Source organism: Phocoena phocoena, chromosome 12, assembly GCF_963924675.1.
Source record: "Phocoena phocoena chromosome 12, mPhoPho1.1, whole genome shotgun sequence".
Lineage (NCBI taxonomy): Eukaryota > Metazoa > Chordata > Mammalia > Artiodactyla > Phocoenidae > Phocoena > Phocoena phocoena.
Window position 1 is genome coordinate 51,472,796 of NC_089230.1, and position 13,664 is coordinate 51,486,459.

Consider the following 13,664-nt stretch of genomic DNA (forward strand, 5'->3'; position numbering starts at 1 on the left):
ATTTTAAACACACACAAAAAATACGTGGACACTTTGTGTATTGGCTCCTGTATAATGACACTCATTTAAAATGTTACTGTTTTAGAAAACAAACTTATGGTTACCAAATGGGAAAGGGGTTGGGGGAAAGGACAAATTAGGAGTTTGGGATTAGCAGATATAAACTACTATATGTAAAATAGATAAACAACAGGTGCTGCTGTATAGCACAGAGAACTATATTTAATATCCTATAATAAACCATAATGGAAAAGAATATGAAAAAGAACATATGTGTGTGTGTGTATATATTATATATATATCACTTTGCTGTATACCAGAAACTAACACAACATTGTAAATCAACTATACTTCACTCAAAAAAAATAAAATGTTAATGTTTTGTCATATTTATTCCTAGTTTTTTCTTGGCCTTGTTCATATGTATATATGTGTGCATATATTGAAACATAATTGGAATCGTGTTATATATACATAGTTTTATACTTCTGTCTTTTCTTTAACATTTTAAGTATTTTCCCATATCATTAAAATTTGTTTAATGCTTTGTTGCAACACTAAATTTGTTCTAGTGTATGCACAGATTTTCTGTTTTTAAATAGTGATAATTCTATTCCTATTTAATTAATTTTACATTTACTTCTAGTTCTTTTAATATATCACATACTAGGCATGACTTAAAACAGTTTTTCAAAAAACTGCAAGTTGCAACTCGTTAGTGGGTCACAAGATCAATTTAGCCAGTTACAGTCAACATAAAAAAAAAAAAGAATAGAGGCCTTCCCTGGTGGTTCAGTGGTTGAGAGTCTGCCTGCCAATGCAGGGGACGTGGGTTCGAGCCCTGGCCCGGGAGGATCCCACATGCCGCGGAGCAACTAAGTCCGTGCGCCACAATTTCTGAGCCTGCGCTCTAGAGCCCGCAAGCCATAACTGCTGAGCCCACGTGCCGCGGCTACTGAAGCCCGCGTGCCTAGAGCCCGTGCTCTGCAACGAGAAGCCACAACAATGAGAGGTCCGCGCACCTCAACAAAGAGTGGCCCCCGCTCACTGCAACTAGAGAAAGCCCGCTCGCAGCAACGAAGACCCAACGCAGCCAAAAATAAGTAAATAAATAAATTAATAATAAAAAAAAAAAGAATAGAGAAGACCAGGGTATTCCTGTGATTCTTTGGCAAAAATTGTGCATCTTCTAGTCAGTTCGTTTCAGTTATCTGTATGTAAATTTTTTTTTTTTTTTTTTTTTTGCGGTACGCGGGCCTCTCACTGCTGTGGCCTCTCCCGTTGCGGAGCACAGGCTCCGGACGCGCAGGCTCAGCGGCCATGGCTCACGGGCCCAGCCGCTCCGCGGCACGAGGGATCTTCCCGGACCGGGGCACGAACCCGCGTCCCCTGCATTGGCAGGCGGACTCTCAAGCACTGCGCCACCAGGGAAGCCCTCTGTATGTAAATTTTAAAAATGTTTTGACTAGGGGTCACAGTCACAAGCATTATTAGGAAGGAGTCTTATCAACCAGCCCACCTCATGTATGTTAGATTTGACATCCATCTTTTATGCTTATGTTTTCTGGATTGATTTATTAGAACTAGATATGTTAAAGTGGGGTAATCAAATTGTGAAACAAACTCTATACCTATAGATTTTAGCACTGGAGGGAGTTCTCCTTGTGGGGGTCTGGGAAGTGCTGATTTTTCCCATTCAGTTTTAGTCTGGGGAGCTTTGAGCTAACTTGAGGGTGATGATCCCTTGTAGGTGATAAATTGTTTCCTTAATATTTGATTATCAATTTACCAAAATATTGTGATTTGAATCACTGGCATACATTAGAATTCTGAACACTTTTTTTTTTTGATAGTCCATTGTGGGGATGTACCACAGTTTATTTAAACAATTCTCTACTGATGAAGAATTCTGAACTCTTGAGCATAAATATCAAAAGTTTTCTCTCATGCTCCAATTCTGCCATCCTACCTCAGCTCTCCATCTGGAACTACCCCTACCTTCTGTTAAAGTGAGGGTAGCCTCCTCTCACGGGTACTGATGCAGTAGTGAATTCAGTGAGTTCTCCTAAATGAAGACACAAAACACATAAACACTCCAGTATATTGAGTTCTCTCTATTTAAAACTTAAAATAGGTACTTTGATATGACATGATTCTTATATACAGTAACTTTTCAACATTGCATTAAAATAAATCTCAGCATGTTTTCTTGGAATGTATCGGGGCTTTTCTCCTGTGTGGCTGTCACTTTTTTTTTTTTTTTTTTTTGCGGTACGTGAGGGCCTGTCACTGCTGTGGCCTCTCCCGTTGCGGAGTACAGGCTCAGCGGCCATGGTTCACGGGCCCAGTCACTCCGCGGCATGTGGGATCTTCCCGGACCGGGGCACGAACCCGCGTTCCCTGCATCGGCAGGCGGACTCCCAACCACTGCGCCACCAGGGAAGCCCTGGCTGTCACTTTTAAAGAATCCACTATGATTTAGGAAGGAGGGACTCAAGACTTCAGAGCTGGATGGTTGAATGTAGCAAATGGATGATAGGAGAGATGAGGAAAGTTTGGAATAGCAATAGGTCTTATTTGAGAAAGATGTTTACGATAGTGTCTGCTTCTCTACTTCTTGGAAGTTATTTATTCTCTCATCTTGCATTTTTTGAGACCTATTCTGTGTCAGTTACTCTGCTTGGTTCAGGGCATCCAAAGATAACTAAGCCTGAGAGCCCTCAAGGTTCTCATAACTTCGTGAGGAGTACCTGAGAACAAATAATTAAATAGCAAGGCTGCAAAGGCTCCTGGACCTTGGAGTCCAAATTATGTCTAAATCTTGGCACTTATATTACTAGTTGACTAGTGTAACTAGTAATTATTTAAGTTCTCTAAGCCTGCTTGCTAATTCTCCTCATTTGTAAAGAGATATTACCAGTTCCTTTACGTGGTTTTTGTGAGAATAAGAGTGTATGCCTGTAAAACAGCACATGCCTGGCATTATAACATGTTGTAAGCATTGTTGTCTGTGTCATTGTTGTCATTTTTATTATTCAGTGTATTAAGTGCCAAACTAGAACTTTATAATAAATACTCTAAAAGCCCATGGAAGAGGCAAAACCTGGCCCCGGTTCCTATACACCACACACAGTTCTCTGCCTCTCTTGTGCATATATGTTCACTCTTCTTTCTGGGTGTCTGTGGAGACCCCTTTTATTTGTTTGTGGACGTACTGTGTTCTTTCACATGGGTCACTCATCCTTCCTCAGTTCCCTACATATAGGAGTTGTCTAAGATTCCCTTTCTCTCTTCCCATACCTTCCTTTTCCCTCTTCCCATACCTTCCTTTTCCCTCTCCCTTTCCCCTTCTTTTCTCCTTTTTCTCCCCCCAAAATCTCATCCATCAATTCCTACTGCTTCAGCCATCATCCTCTATGAAGATGCTTCCCAAATCTATACCTGCAGCATTTCCAGGTGCCTGCTGGGCATCTCCATCTGGAAGTCCTTCTTGCATTCAAAGTTAACATGTCCAAAACTGAACTCATTAATTCCCCATTAACACTTCCTTTTCTTTCCAGTCCTTGCTAATGCTAGCATCATCACCTCCGGCAAACAGGTTTGAATCTTAAATTCAGCCCTTATCTTTCCTTTGCTTCGTGATCCCTTCCTGATGTCTCCCTCATGTAGTCAGTTGGCCAGACTAGCCTGATCCACCTCCATGCTGCTGCCATCATTCAGCTTTTCTTTCCCATCCCTGCTGCCACTACCCTAATTTAGGCCCTCATTATCTCTCACCTGGAATATTGGAAGAAACTACTCCTAACTAATCTTTCCTCTCCTTTCACCTGCACCCAGCACACTATTGCCAGAGTAACAATATTAGGCCCAGAGTAACACTTTTAGTCTTTAGCTTTAATCACATTGCTCCCTTGCTGACAAATCATCCATGCCTTCAGATTGCGTGCAGAATGAAGCCCTGACTCTAAACCTTTCAAGGCCCTTCACTCTTCAGGCTGTCTTCTGGGCTTGTTCACCTTCACACATTGCCCAAATGGGCAGCCCCACAGCTCCTGAGCCTGCTCGCCATACTTCTGCCTGCTTATTACTCTAACGTGTTCCTTTCTTCTAAAATACCACTCTTTTCCATTCCAATAACTCCATCGCACTTCTTCCTCCATTCTCTGCTCAGGGAAATTTGACCATCTTTAAGGCACAGTCTGAATTCTGTCTCTTCTGTGAGGCACACCTCTAACAAAAAGTGGTTTTCTTTCTTCCTTTGTTGCTTTTTGTTACTCTACTATCTTTGTTATCTGTTCATTAATATTATACAGTTTAACCATTTTTGGAACACATTATTATAGCTCTTTTATTAGACCTCTTATTTCTTTGTATACCTCTTAGTATATAAGTGTTGAAGAAATAGAATTTGAGAGAATATGGAAAGATGCCATAACCGTCATTTGAGGATTTGAAATATTTATAGGATAGGGTTAAGGAAGAGAAACTAGTTAATAGTTGTGGAAAGATAGGATGATGCAGTAGGAACTGCAGTTAGCCATAGAAGCCATAATGTGAGAAGACTATAGAGCTGGGTTGCACAAAGTTCACCTGTTCAATCCTTATTTCCATGAAATTGTAAAGCTATTAGAATATTCATGTTTACTGTTGATCTATTGTAGCTCTGGAGCAGAATTTTGAAGGCCAAGTTTGTACCCCCAGAATTCAACTTACAGACTTTTCAGAATATTATTTTAAATTAGTGATATATCTATAATAGCTAATTTCCCAGGACTACATAGTATCTGACATATATTTAAATTGAGTTGAAATATTACTTTAGATTTGCTACACCTCTTGTTTGTCCACCAAGCTACCCCCATATATTCTCATTGACTACCACAAAAGCCTTCTAACTGGTCTCCTCATATCAACTTTGTCCCCCCCAACCCCAAACACACACCTAAGTCATTTTTCCACATTGATGATAGAAGTTTTTCTTTTTTCTTTCTTTTTTTGTATTTTTAAAAAAATATCTGATTACATGACCAGATGCTTAAGTTACTGTGGTGGCTTCACATTGCTCTTTGGATAAAGAGCTAACATCCAGTCATGGCATGTTTGACCTGTGTGGTCTGGTCTCTCTCTGCCTCTAGCCTCACTCTGTACAGTGTACTCAGCCTTGCATGTGCTCATTCTTGTGCTGTGGAGACACTCCCCTTACCTATTCTCTTCCCACACCCCTCTTTTACCACTTCCTTTGGGTGTCAACTCGGTCATCATTTCCTAAGGAAGCCTCTGACTTTCCCTGCTAGGCTAGTTCCCAGTTGTAAGCTCTCACAGCATCATCTCTCTTTTTCCTTTGTGACATTTATTACTATTGTAATTTTATATTTATTTGTCATTCTTTCATTATTACCAGTCTCTTCCACTAGGTTGTAAGCTTCACAAGCTCCGTGCCTGGCTTTACTCACCATGACATCTATGCCAAGCACTGTGCCTGATGTATGGAAGGTTTTCGGTCTGCATTAGTTGAATGAATGATAAAGGTTTTTTGGGGTTTTTTTTTTTACTCTATATTAGTGAAAGGAAAACAATTCTGTAGAATTTTAGTGATAAAGATTACAAGCTACTAAATATTGCTTTCGTTTATGACACTTAGATGATGTTAACGAATTCTCCCAATTTTTATACTTAGTATACATATTGTAGAGTATTAGATAATTAAATGTAGTAGTGAGATAATAAAGAATCACAGAGTAAGAGAAAAACCCAGATGTTGAATAGTCCAGGCTTCCCTCTAATGTGTTGTATCAGAGGTTGTGCAGCTTCTTAAACATCTTTATTCTCAAGGGACTCAGCGTCAACAGAGACTCCTCTGTTTTTTAATTTCTTCATGTCGAGCCAAAATTCACCAGCTATATTTTCTGTCTATTAGTGTCAGTCTCTAAAGTAATACTTACCAGGTCTATCGCCTCTCCTTATGGTACCCTTTCAGATGAGCAGACAGTCATCATGTACTCTTCTAGCTTTAATTCTCCCAACCCTGCCCTTCACACACTGTATTCCTGCCCTATTGATTCTGGAGACAGCTGTGTCCTCCTCTTTCTCCTCCAAACTTTCACACATATTGTCTCCTCTCTAGAACACTCTTTTTTCACTTCCCCTCCTTGCTTCAGCTCCCCTGACTACTTCGTCTCATCCTTTAGGTCTCGGGGGGTCCCTTTCACCACTCCTTCACCCCTGCTTATGTTAGTTGCCCTTTCTCTGTGCCTATGTTAGTTGCCCTTGTTCATCTCCTAAAGTAGCTCATGCCACATTTTATTATTATTTTAAATCCAGACTGTATTATCCACAAGAAGGGAGACCACAACTCACCATTGCTCACCATCATGTCCTCCACTCTCTGTTTAGTTCTTTACCTGACACGTAGTAAGCATTTACTACATTTTTGACCGTGTAAATTTGAGAACACCAACTTTACTGTTCTCCAAGCTAGCATTCTTTTTTTTTTTTTTTTTTGGTCAGCCAAGCATGTGGCAGTATATGATTTCACCATCTTCTGGATATGCTCCAGCTTGTCAGTATTTCTCCTTAATAGAGGCACTCAGAATAAATCATAGTGTTCCAAGTGAAGTATGACCTGGACCATATGAAACATTAACTCTGCAAGTTTAGAATCCTAGGGACTTTTTATACTCAGGAGCAAAATTTCTTATTTTTGTTGTGAGCTAGTTTTTGAGCTGTGAACATTATCGAATTATCTTAGTACTTTTTTTTTAAGGGTGTTAATGAAATGAATTTAAAGACGTGGTGTTTTGGAAACATTTAATTTACTCAACCAGTTAATCTGTTCTCTGGGTTGTTAACTACTGTCTTGTGTGAAAATTGATGGTTAGAAGGTATGCTTTTCTGACTGCTCTCTTGATTTCTGGTAACTGGTCTACTATAGTTTCTTTTCCTGACCTTTTCAGTAATGCATTCTGAAAGTGGCCAGTGTTTCAGTGATACATGATGTTTGTGGGTCATGGTCAGAAGAATTCCTTAACTTTTGTTATGTTGGGGGGTAGAAAAGGAACAGTATTTATAGGAAATTATATATGCTGGTAGTGGGTAAGACTTTGAGAGACAGAAAGAGAAACAGTAAAAGAAAAAGAAAATATAAGAGTTGAGAAAAAATAGATGGCAAAAAAGTAATGAGGGACTTCCCTGCTGGCGCAGTGGTTAAGAATCCGCCTGCCAATGCAGAGGACATGGGTTCGAGCCCTGGTCCAGGAAGATCCCACATGCCGCGGAGCAGCTAAGCCCATGCATCACAACTACTGAGCCTGCGTGCCTAGAACTCGTGCTCCGCAACAAGAGAAGCCACTGCAGTAAGAAGCCCGCGCACCACAACAAAGAGTAGCCCCTGCTCGCCACAACTAGAGAGAAAGCCCACGCACAGCAATGAAGACCCAACACAGCCTAAATAAATTAATTAATTAATTTTTTTAAAAAGTAATAAGGAGAGAGATGTAGTTTTCTGATCACCTTGTCACCTTCCCTGTGCTTCCACAGTGGTTTATGCTTCACTCATGTTGTCTGTTCCATACAATGACTACAGAAAGTAGATGTTGTTAATCTCATTTTACGGAAGAGGTGATAGTCTGAGTTATACAGCTAATAAATGGCAGAAGGATTTTTCAAACCTGGTTCTAAAGCAGTCACTATTCTACTGACTTAGCAAATAGTTGGTACATGAGGTGAAGCAGATGGAGAGTCACTATAGCATAATGGGTAAGCATGTGTATAGACTCTAGGGCCAGGTGGCCTGGGTTCAAATCCTGGCTCTATCAAGGCTCTAACGCCTACTGTCTCTGGTACCTTGAACAAGTTGCTTGATCTCTCTGTGTGCCTCATTCTCCTCATCTGTAAAATCAAAGTATTTGTGGTACCTTCCTCATAGAGTTGTTGTGAATTAATTTAATTAATATATAGTAAAATACTTAGAATAGTTCCTGGCATATATTAAGTCCTATGTAAGGATTTGTTGTTGCTACTGCTGCTGTTGTATTTTGATGATGATGATGATGATGATGATATATGTGTCCTCTGTGAAAGGTCCCGTCTCTGAGAAATTTGAGGAAGGTGTTGTCGGAACTGTTGCCAGGCCTATTTCTTCAACGTGACTTGGCCAGCTGTCAGAGTTCTTACCCTCGTATCCTTCATTAGAGGATATGAGTTCTTACCTTCATATCCTTCATTCCTAACCAGGCTCAACCCCCCAAACACACAGCCACACACACATCCTCACCTTCCTCTTTTCCCTTTCTAGAATTAGGAGCCAATTCAGAGCTTCTCTTTAATAGTATTATTATTTACCTCAGGTAATACATAAATAAGGGTCTAGTAGCATAAGTTAAAATCTGTAATTCAAAGCAAAAAATTTGGAGAGGGCTCCCATTTTACATTTTCTTCTTCCAAAATAGGGTGCTTTGCAACCTCCCAACAGTTCAGGTTACATAGGATTGTTACATAATAATACAGAGCTTTGGACATTTCTGGACATTGTTTCTACTATAATATAGCTTAATTACCTTAAATTAACATATTAGAACTTCTTTGTAAAAATCATTAACCCCTCTAACTTGCTGAAGGTCACTTACTAGATTAAGGAGAAAATATAAGTAGAGAAAGAGCTATAACTGTTATCTTGCAGAGAGCCTGAAGATCTGTCTTATTTTGAAACTATTGAAAGAGCAAGAAGGGATCCCTTTTAAAAATTTATCTGGAGGCATGAAGGGTGAAAATTTTCTTAAGTAATTGACTGACTCATTAATTTTGGCTATGTTAACTTACTTAATTTAAATTAATTCATTGTTCAGAATTCACCCAAGGAAGTCTTAATAATTCAGTGAAGTATTACAATACAAAATTTTACTGTTTTTAGAAACAGAGTCACAGATTTGGAAAGCAAATTTATGGTTACCAAGGGGGAAAGATGGGGGAGGGTTAAATTGGGAGATTGGGGTCGACATATACACGCTACTATATATAAAATACATAACTAATAAGAACCTACTGGGCTTCCCTGGTGGCGCATTGGTTGAGAGTCCACCTGCCGATCCAGGGGACACGGGTTCGTGCCCCAGTCCGGGAAGATCCCACGTGCCGCGGAGCGGCTGGGCCCGTGAGCCATGGCCGCTGAACCTGCACGTCCGGAGCCTGTGCTCCGCAACGGGAGAGGCCACAATAGTGAGAGGCCCGCATACTGCAAAAAAAAAAAAAAAAAGAACCTACTGTATAGCACAGGGAAGTCTACTCAATACTCTGTAATGACCTATATGGGAATAGAACCTAAAAAATGTGGATATATGTATACGTATAACTGATTCACTTTGCTGTACAGCAGAAACAAACACAGCCTTGTAAATCAACTATACTCCAATACAAATTAATAAAAATTTTTTTACTGTTTTCACCACATTCAAGAATTATATTTATGTTATTTATGTATACTTTAGTATAACCTATTTGATTAATGCTCATGAACATTGTTCTAAATATTAATTTATTATAATATGTTACCCATAGTTTTCTGTCTTTTTTCTTTTTTTAATGATGTCATTTAGTTCTTGTATGACAACCATTTGCGATACTTAAACAAACATATAATCTTAGAAAGTATTTCTGACCTTAGTTGTAGTAGAAATTATAAAAATTCAGTCCTCATGGCAAAAAAATATTATATTCTATGTTAAAGACTAACATTGTCTAGAATGATTATTCTTTGCATAAAAAATAAGAAATGGCAAGATATTTGCCCATGGCATTCATTTCCATTTTACTTCTCAAATAAATTTTCTACCTGTGAAGACAGAAACCATTTTTTACCACTTGCCCTTACCAGCATCATCGCCACATAATACCACTTCATCCAAGCCATACAATTTGTATTTTACCTGCTGTCAACTACCACAGAACAGTTTAAAACTATGGGTTCCTCTCATTATCAGAGCAAATGATTAAGATTACGTGGTAGGGTATAGACAGTGGGAAAACCCAGAAAGAGGAGGAAGCCAAATCATTAGGCCTCACAATTTTGAGATTGTCACTTTCAAAAGCAGCCATGGGTTTCTCTAGTTGTTTCCTGAACTTGTTGCTTCCTCCTGTTAACTCTTTCTTCCACCAATCCTATTTCTTTTCAACAAGTCACATTGTCTGATTTTGGAAGCATGGGTGTATTTGCAGCAGTTCTCTAATTTGATCTGACTGATTTTGTGAGGGTGTGTTAATCCTCTTCTTTCTTTACTTGTTGACAGGGGCCTTGTACACGACAGCCAGAATAACCTCCAGTTGAGGGGCTTGGTGGTGCTACTTATTTCTAAGGCAGCTGGGCCCAGCAGTGTGAATGCTTCATGTCAGAGCTATGACATGGTCAGTGGTATCTATTCATGGTAAGAAGAAATTTTGACATTGCTCTCTAAAGCGTGTTTTCTTACAGTGGTCAGTAGAAATCACTGTTTAGTTTTTTGTCATTCTCTGATTCAAAGATAGATTAAAATATTTTGTTAAGTTAAAACATGGATTTTTATTATTCTTAACAAATCTAATAGGCTTAGCTGCTTTGTATGTAACTCTGGTAAATTTTGTGTCTAATATTTCTCGTTTCTGCCTTGAGCATTTAAACTTTGCTATTGAACACTACTCTCCTGCCCCATCATGGTATCATTGTATTTCTGTAGAGAACTCTATGTCATTTAGTCCAGGATTCATGATTTTTAAACCTACTCAATATGCTAACTTAGTTGTGTATATAATAATACAACTACCATTTTAGGAGATGTCTACTTCAGTGCTATATCATTTATTTTATTTTGCTTATTTTTATGGTGAAGAGGTTTTTATTAAAATGACTGGAATAAGAAACTTTTACATCTCACACATTTAGATTAAAAAATAAATTTATGAGTACATATCAGTCATTTTTGCTGCATATAAAACAAACTTTAAATTTTCAGTTTTGCTTTTTTAAATGACAACATGTTTTTAGTAATAATATATCAGATCTTAGCAGTATACTTGACACTGTTAAAAGCCTGTATGGAAGTAATAGTCTGCAAGTGGACGTGGGCACCTGAAATTAAAACCACCCAGAAACACGGGTGACAGGAAAATTTTCCTCACAAAAAGAAGTATTTCTAGAAACTTCGGCTTACGGTTAATATATCTTTTATTTATTTACTTTAAAAACAAATCCACATCTTAGATTTTTAAAAAATTCCTGGTAGTCTTACCCATAAATTTTTTTTTCTTCTGTAATATTTAAAGATGACTAGCTTGCCTGCTATGAAGTCCAGTGACCTTCATTAACATGCAAGCAAAGATTATCACTGTTGGGGTTACAAATGGCCTCTCCTCTAGCCAGGGTAATTTTGCAGAGCTTTTACCATTGATCCACGTAAGTGTCTTCACTAGAAGAAATATCTTGGGATCATTTTCAGTTCCTGTTCACTCTGAGATAATTTATATTTATTTAGTGCTTTGTAGGTTACTGATCATTTTAATGACAGTTATCCCATTTGATCCTTACAACAATTCCATAGGTAAGAATTGTCGTTATACTTATTTTACTCTTGAGAAAACTGAGTTTCAGAAACCTTGAGATGTTTTTCGAGGTGACATGACTAGCAAATGAGGAGAAGTTCAGGCTCTAACTATAGTTCTCTTTCTTCCAAATCTCATGTTTTGTTGTTTTTTTTTTTTCTTCTTAATTCGGCTTTTCTAGTCTGATTCAAAAAATGTATTTCACTTGTAGATTAGACTAGCCATTAAATTAGTATACCAAAAAAGGTCTTCCCTTAAGTATGTCTAGGAAAACTTATGAACGGACAGTAACGTGGCAAATCTTCAATACATCTATCTACATCCTTCCCCAACCTGTTTGAATTGGAGCTCAAAATTTTACCCTGTAAATTTTGTAGAAAAGCTGTTGGCTGAGTTCAGTTGAAATAATTAGAGAAAATACATAAACATCTACAATGAATACCAATAACCTGTTAGTCCCTGGAAAGGAATTAGACCTCACACCACCTTGTAACCATGCATCTCAGTTTCCTGTTTGGAACTCCATTGATTTTTCAGTCTCTGACTTTAACCGTTTTATTGGTCAGTCATCTGCTCTTTTTTAAAATTTATTTATTTATTCTTGGCTGAGTTGGGTCTTCGTTGCTGTACGTGGGTTTTCTCTAGTTGCAGCGAGCAAGGGCTACTCTTTGTTGCGGTGCGCAGGCTTCTCATTGTGGTGGCTTGTCTTTGTTGTGGAGCACAGGCTCTAGGTGCCCGGGCTTCAGTCGTTTTGGGATGCGGGCTCAGTAGTTGTGGCGCACGGGCTTAGTTGCTCCGCGGCATGTGGGATCTTCCCGGACCGGGGCTCGAACACATGTTCCCTGCATTGGCAGGTGGATTCTTAACCACTGTACCACCAGGGAAGTCCATGGTCAGTCATCTGCTCTTGCATTTGGGTAGCCATACACGCCTCTAATGAATACCAGCTATGGTTTACTATCACTAATCCTAAACTAACACTTGGAAGTATTTGACACATGATAGGTGTTCAGTAAATATTTATTGCATAAATGAATAGTCCCCATTTTATAGAAAAAGAAGCTAATGCTGAGATTAAGACTTGTCTAAAATCCTCTAGGTAGAAAGTGATGGAGTTAGAATTTAAATATAAAGTGTATTTCTTTCTACTATGCAGATGCTGTTATCTTTATTGTATGTACACAGGGCACTGTGTTGTGACCTTGTGTTTCCAATTTCTTATTTAGCCTCTAAGAAATAGCTGCATTGCCTTCTGATCCTTTACAGGAACATAATGCATTTGGTAGATAGTCGTTGTAATATGAGCAATTGTAAAAGAACTCTGCAAAAGAATAGGTGGTACATTATGAATATAAAATGTTTCCAAATGGTGTAAATGGGTTTCATACCCAAGTGTATAGAATCCATAGTAGTTACATTTAGGGAATAATTCTGGTTTGTGGTTCCAGACTGTTTTTCTGTAATCAAACTTTATCTAGTAAGTCATTGCTGATGCTTGGGTGTTCTACACACTGGTTAATGTGAAAATGTAATTTGGCATACTACTACGAGAAACCATTCATTTGTTTCTCTATCCCTGAAGTCATTTGTTTGGCTCCTGCTAGCTTAATTGTTCAAGTGTAACTTTTGCTGGAGACTTATATCTATAATGCCACAGTGAATTATTTAACATTTGAGGGAAGTACTGATTTGGGAGCTTTTAAATTCACCTCTTAACTACTGGGATTTACATTGTTGGTGTTTTTCCTCATAAACTTGACTTTGATGTCAGTTAATGGAACCTGAGTAAATTACCTAAGGGAACAAAAGTGAGTTAGGTGACCTGTTTTGTTTGGCCTAAGGATATAACTGCTGGATATATCTTGTGGATGTGTCTCATGAACTTATCACATAATGGCCAAGAGAGGCAGAATTTAGGCTAAAATGTAATAACTGCATTTTGAAAAACAGGTGAGTCACATTGATAAAAATGCACTGTAAACATCTACCATAACCTTTTTCAAACAAGACCATGGACTTTAGGTTTATTCCACCAACCCTGACTTTAAAAATTGGTTACAAAGGTGATCAGGCAAAAAAAGTATTACTGAATTTGCAAG

At 38.5% G+C, this 13,664-nt stretch overlaps 1 protein-coding gene across 1 annotated transcript in view; it reads left to right on the forward strand.

The window, feature by feature from the left end:
• Nucleotides 1-13,664, forward strand: part of PDSS2 (decaprenyl diphosphate synthase subunit 2) — a 253,866-nt gene that overhangs the window by 91,222 nt on the left and 148,980 nt on the right. The window contains exon 2 of the mRNA XM_065888771.1: nt 10,281-10,415. Coding sequence (XP_065744843.1) covers nt 10,281-10,415 — 135 coding nt within the window. The remainder of the gene's footprint in view (nt 1-10,280; nt 10,416-13,664) is intronic.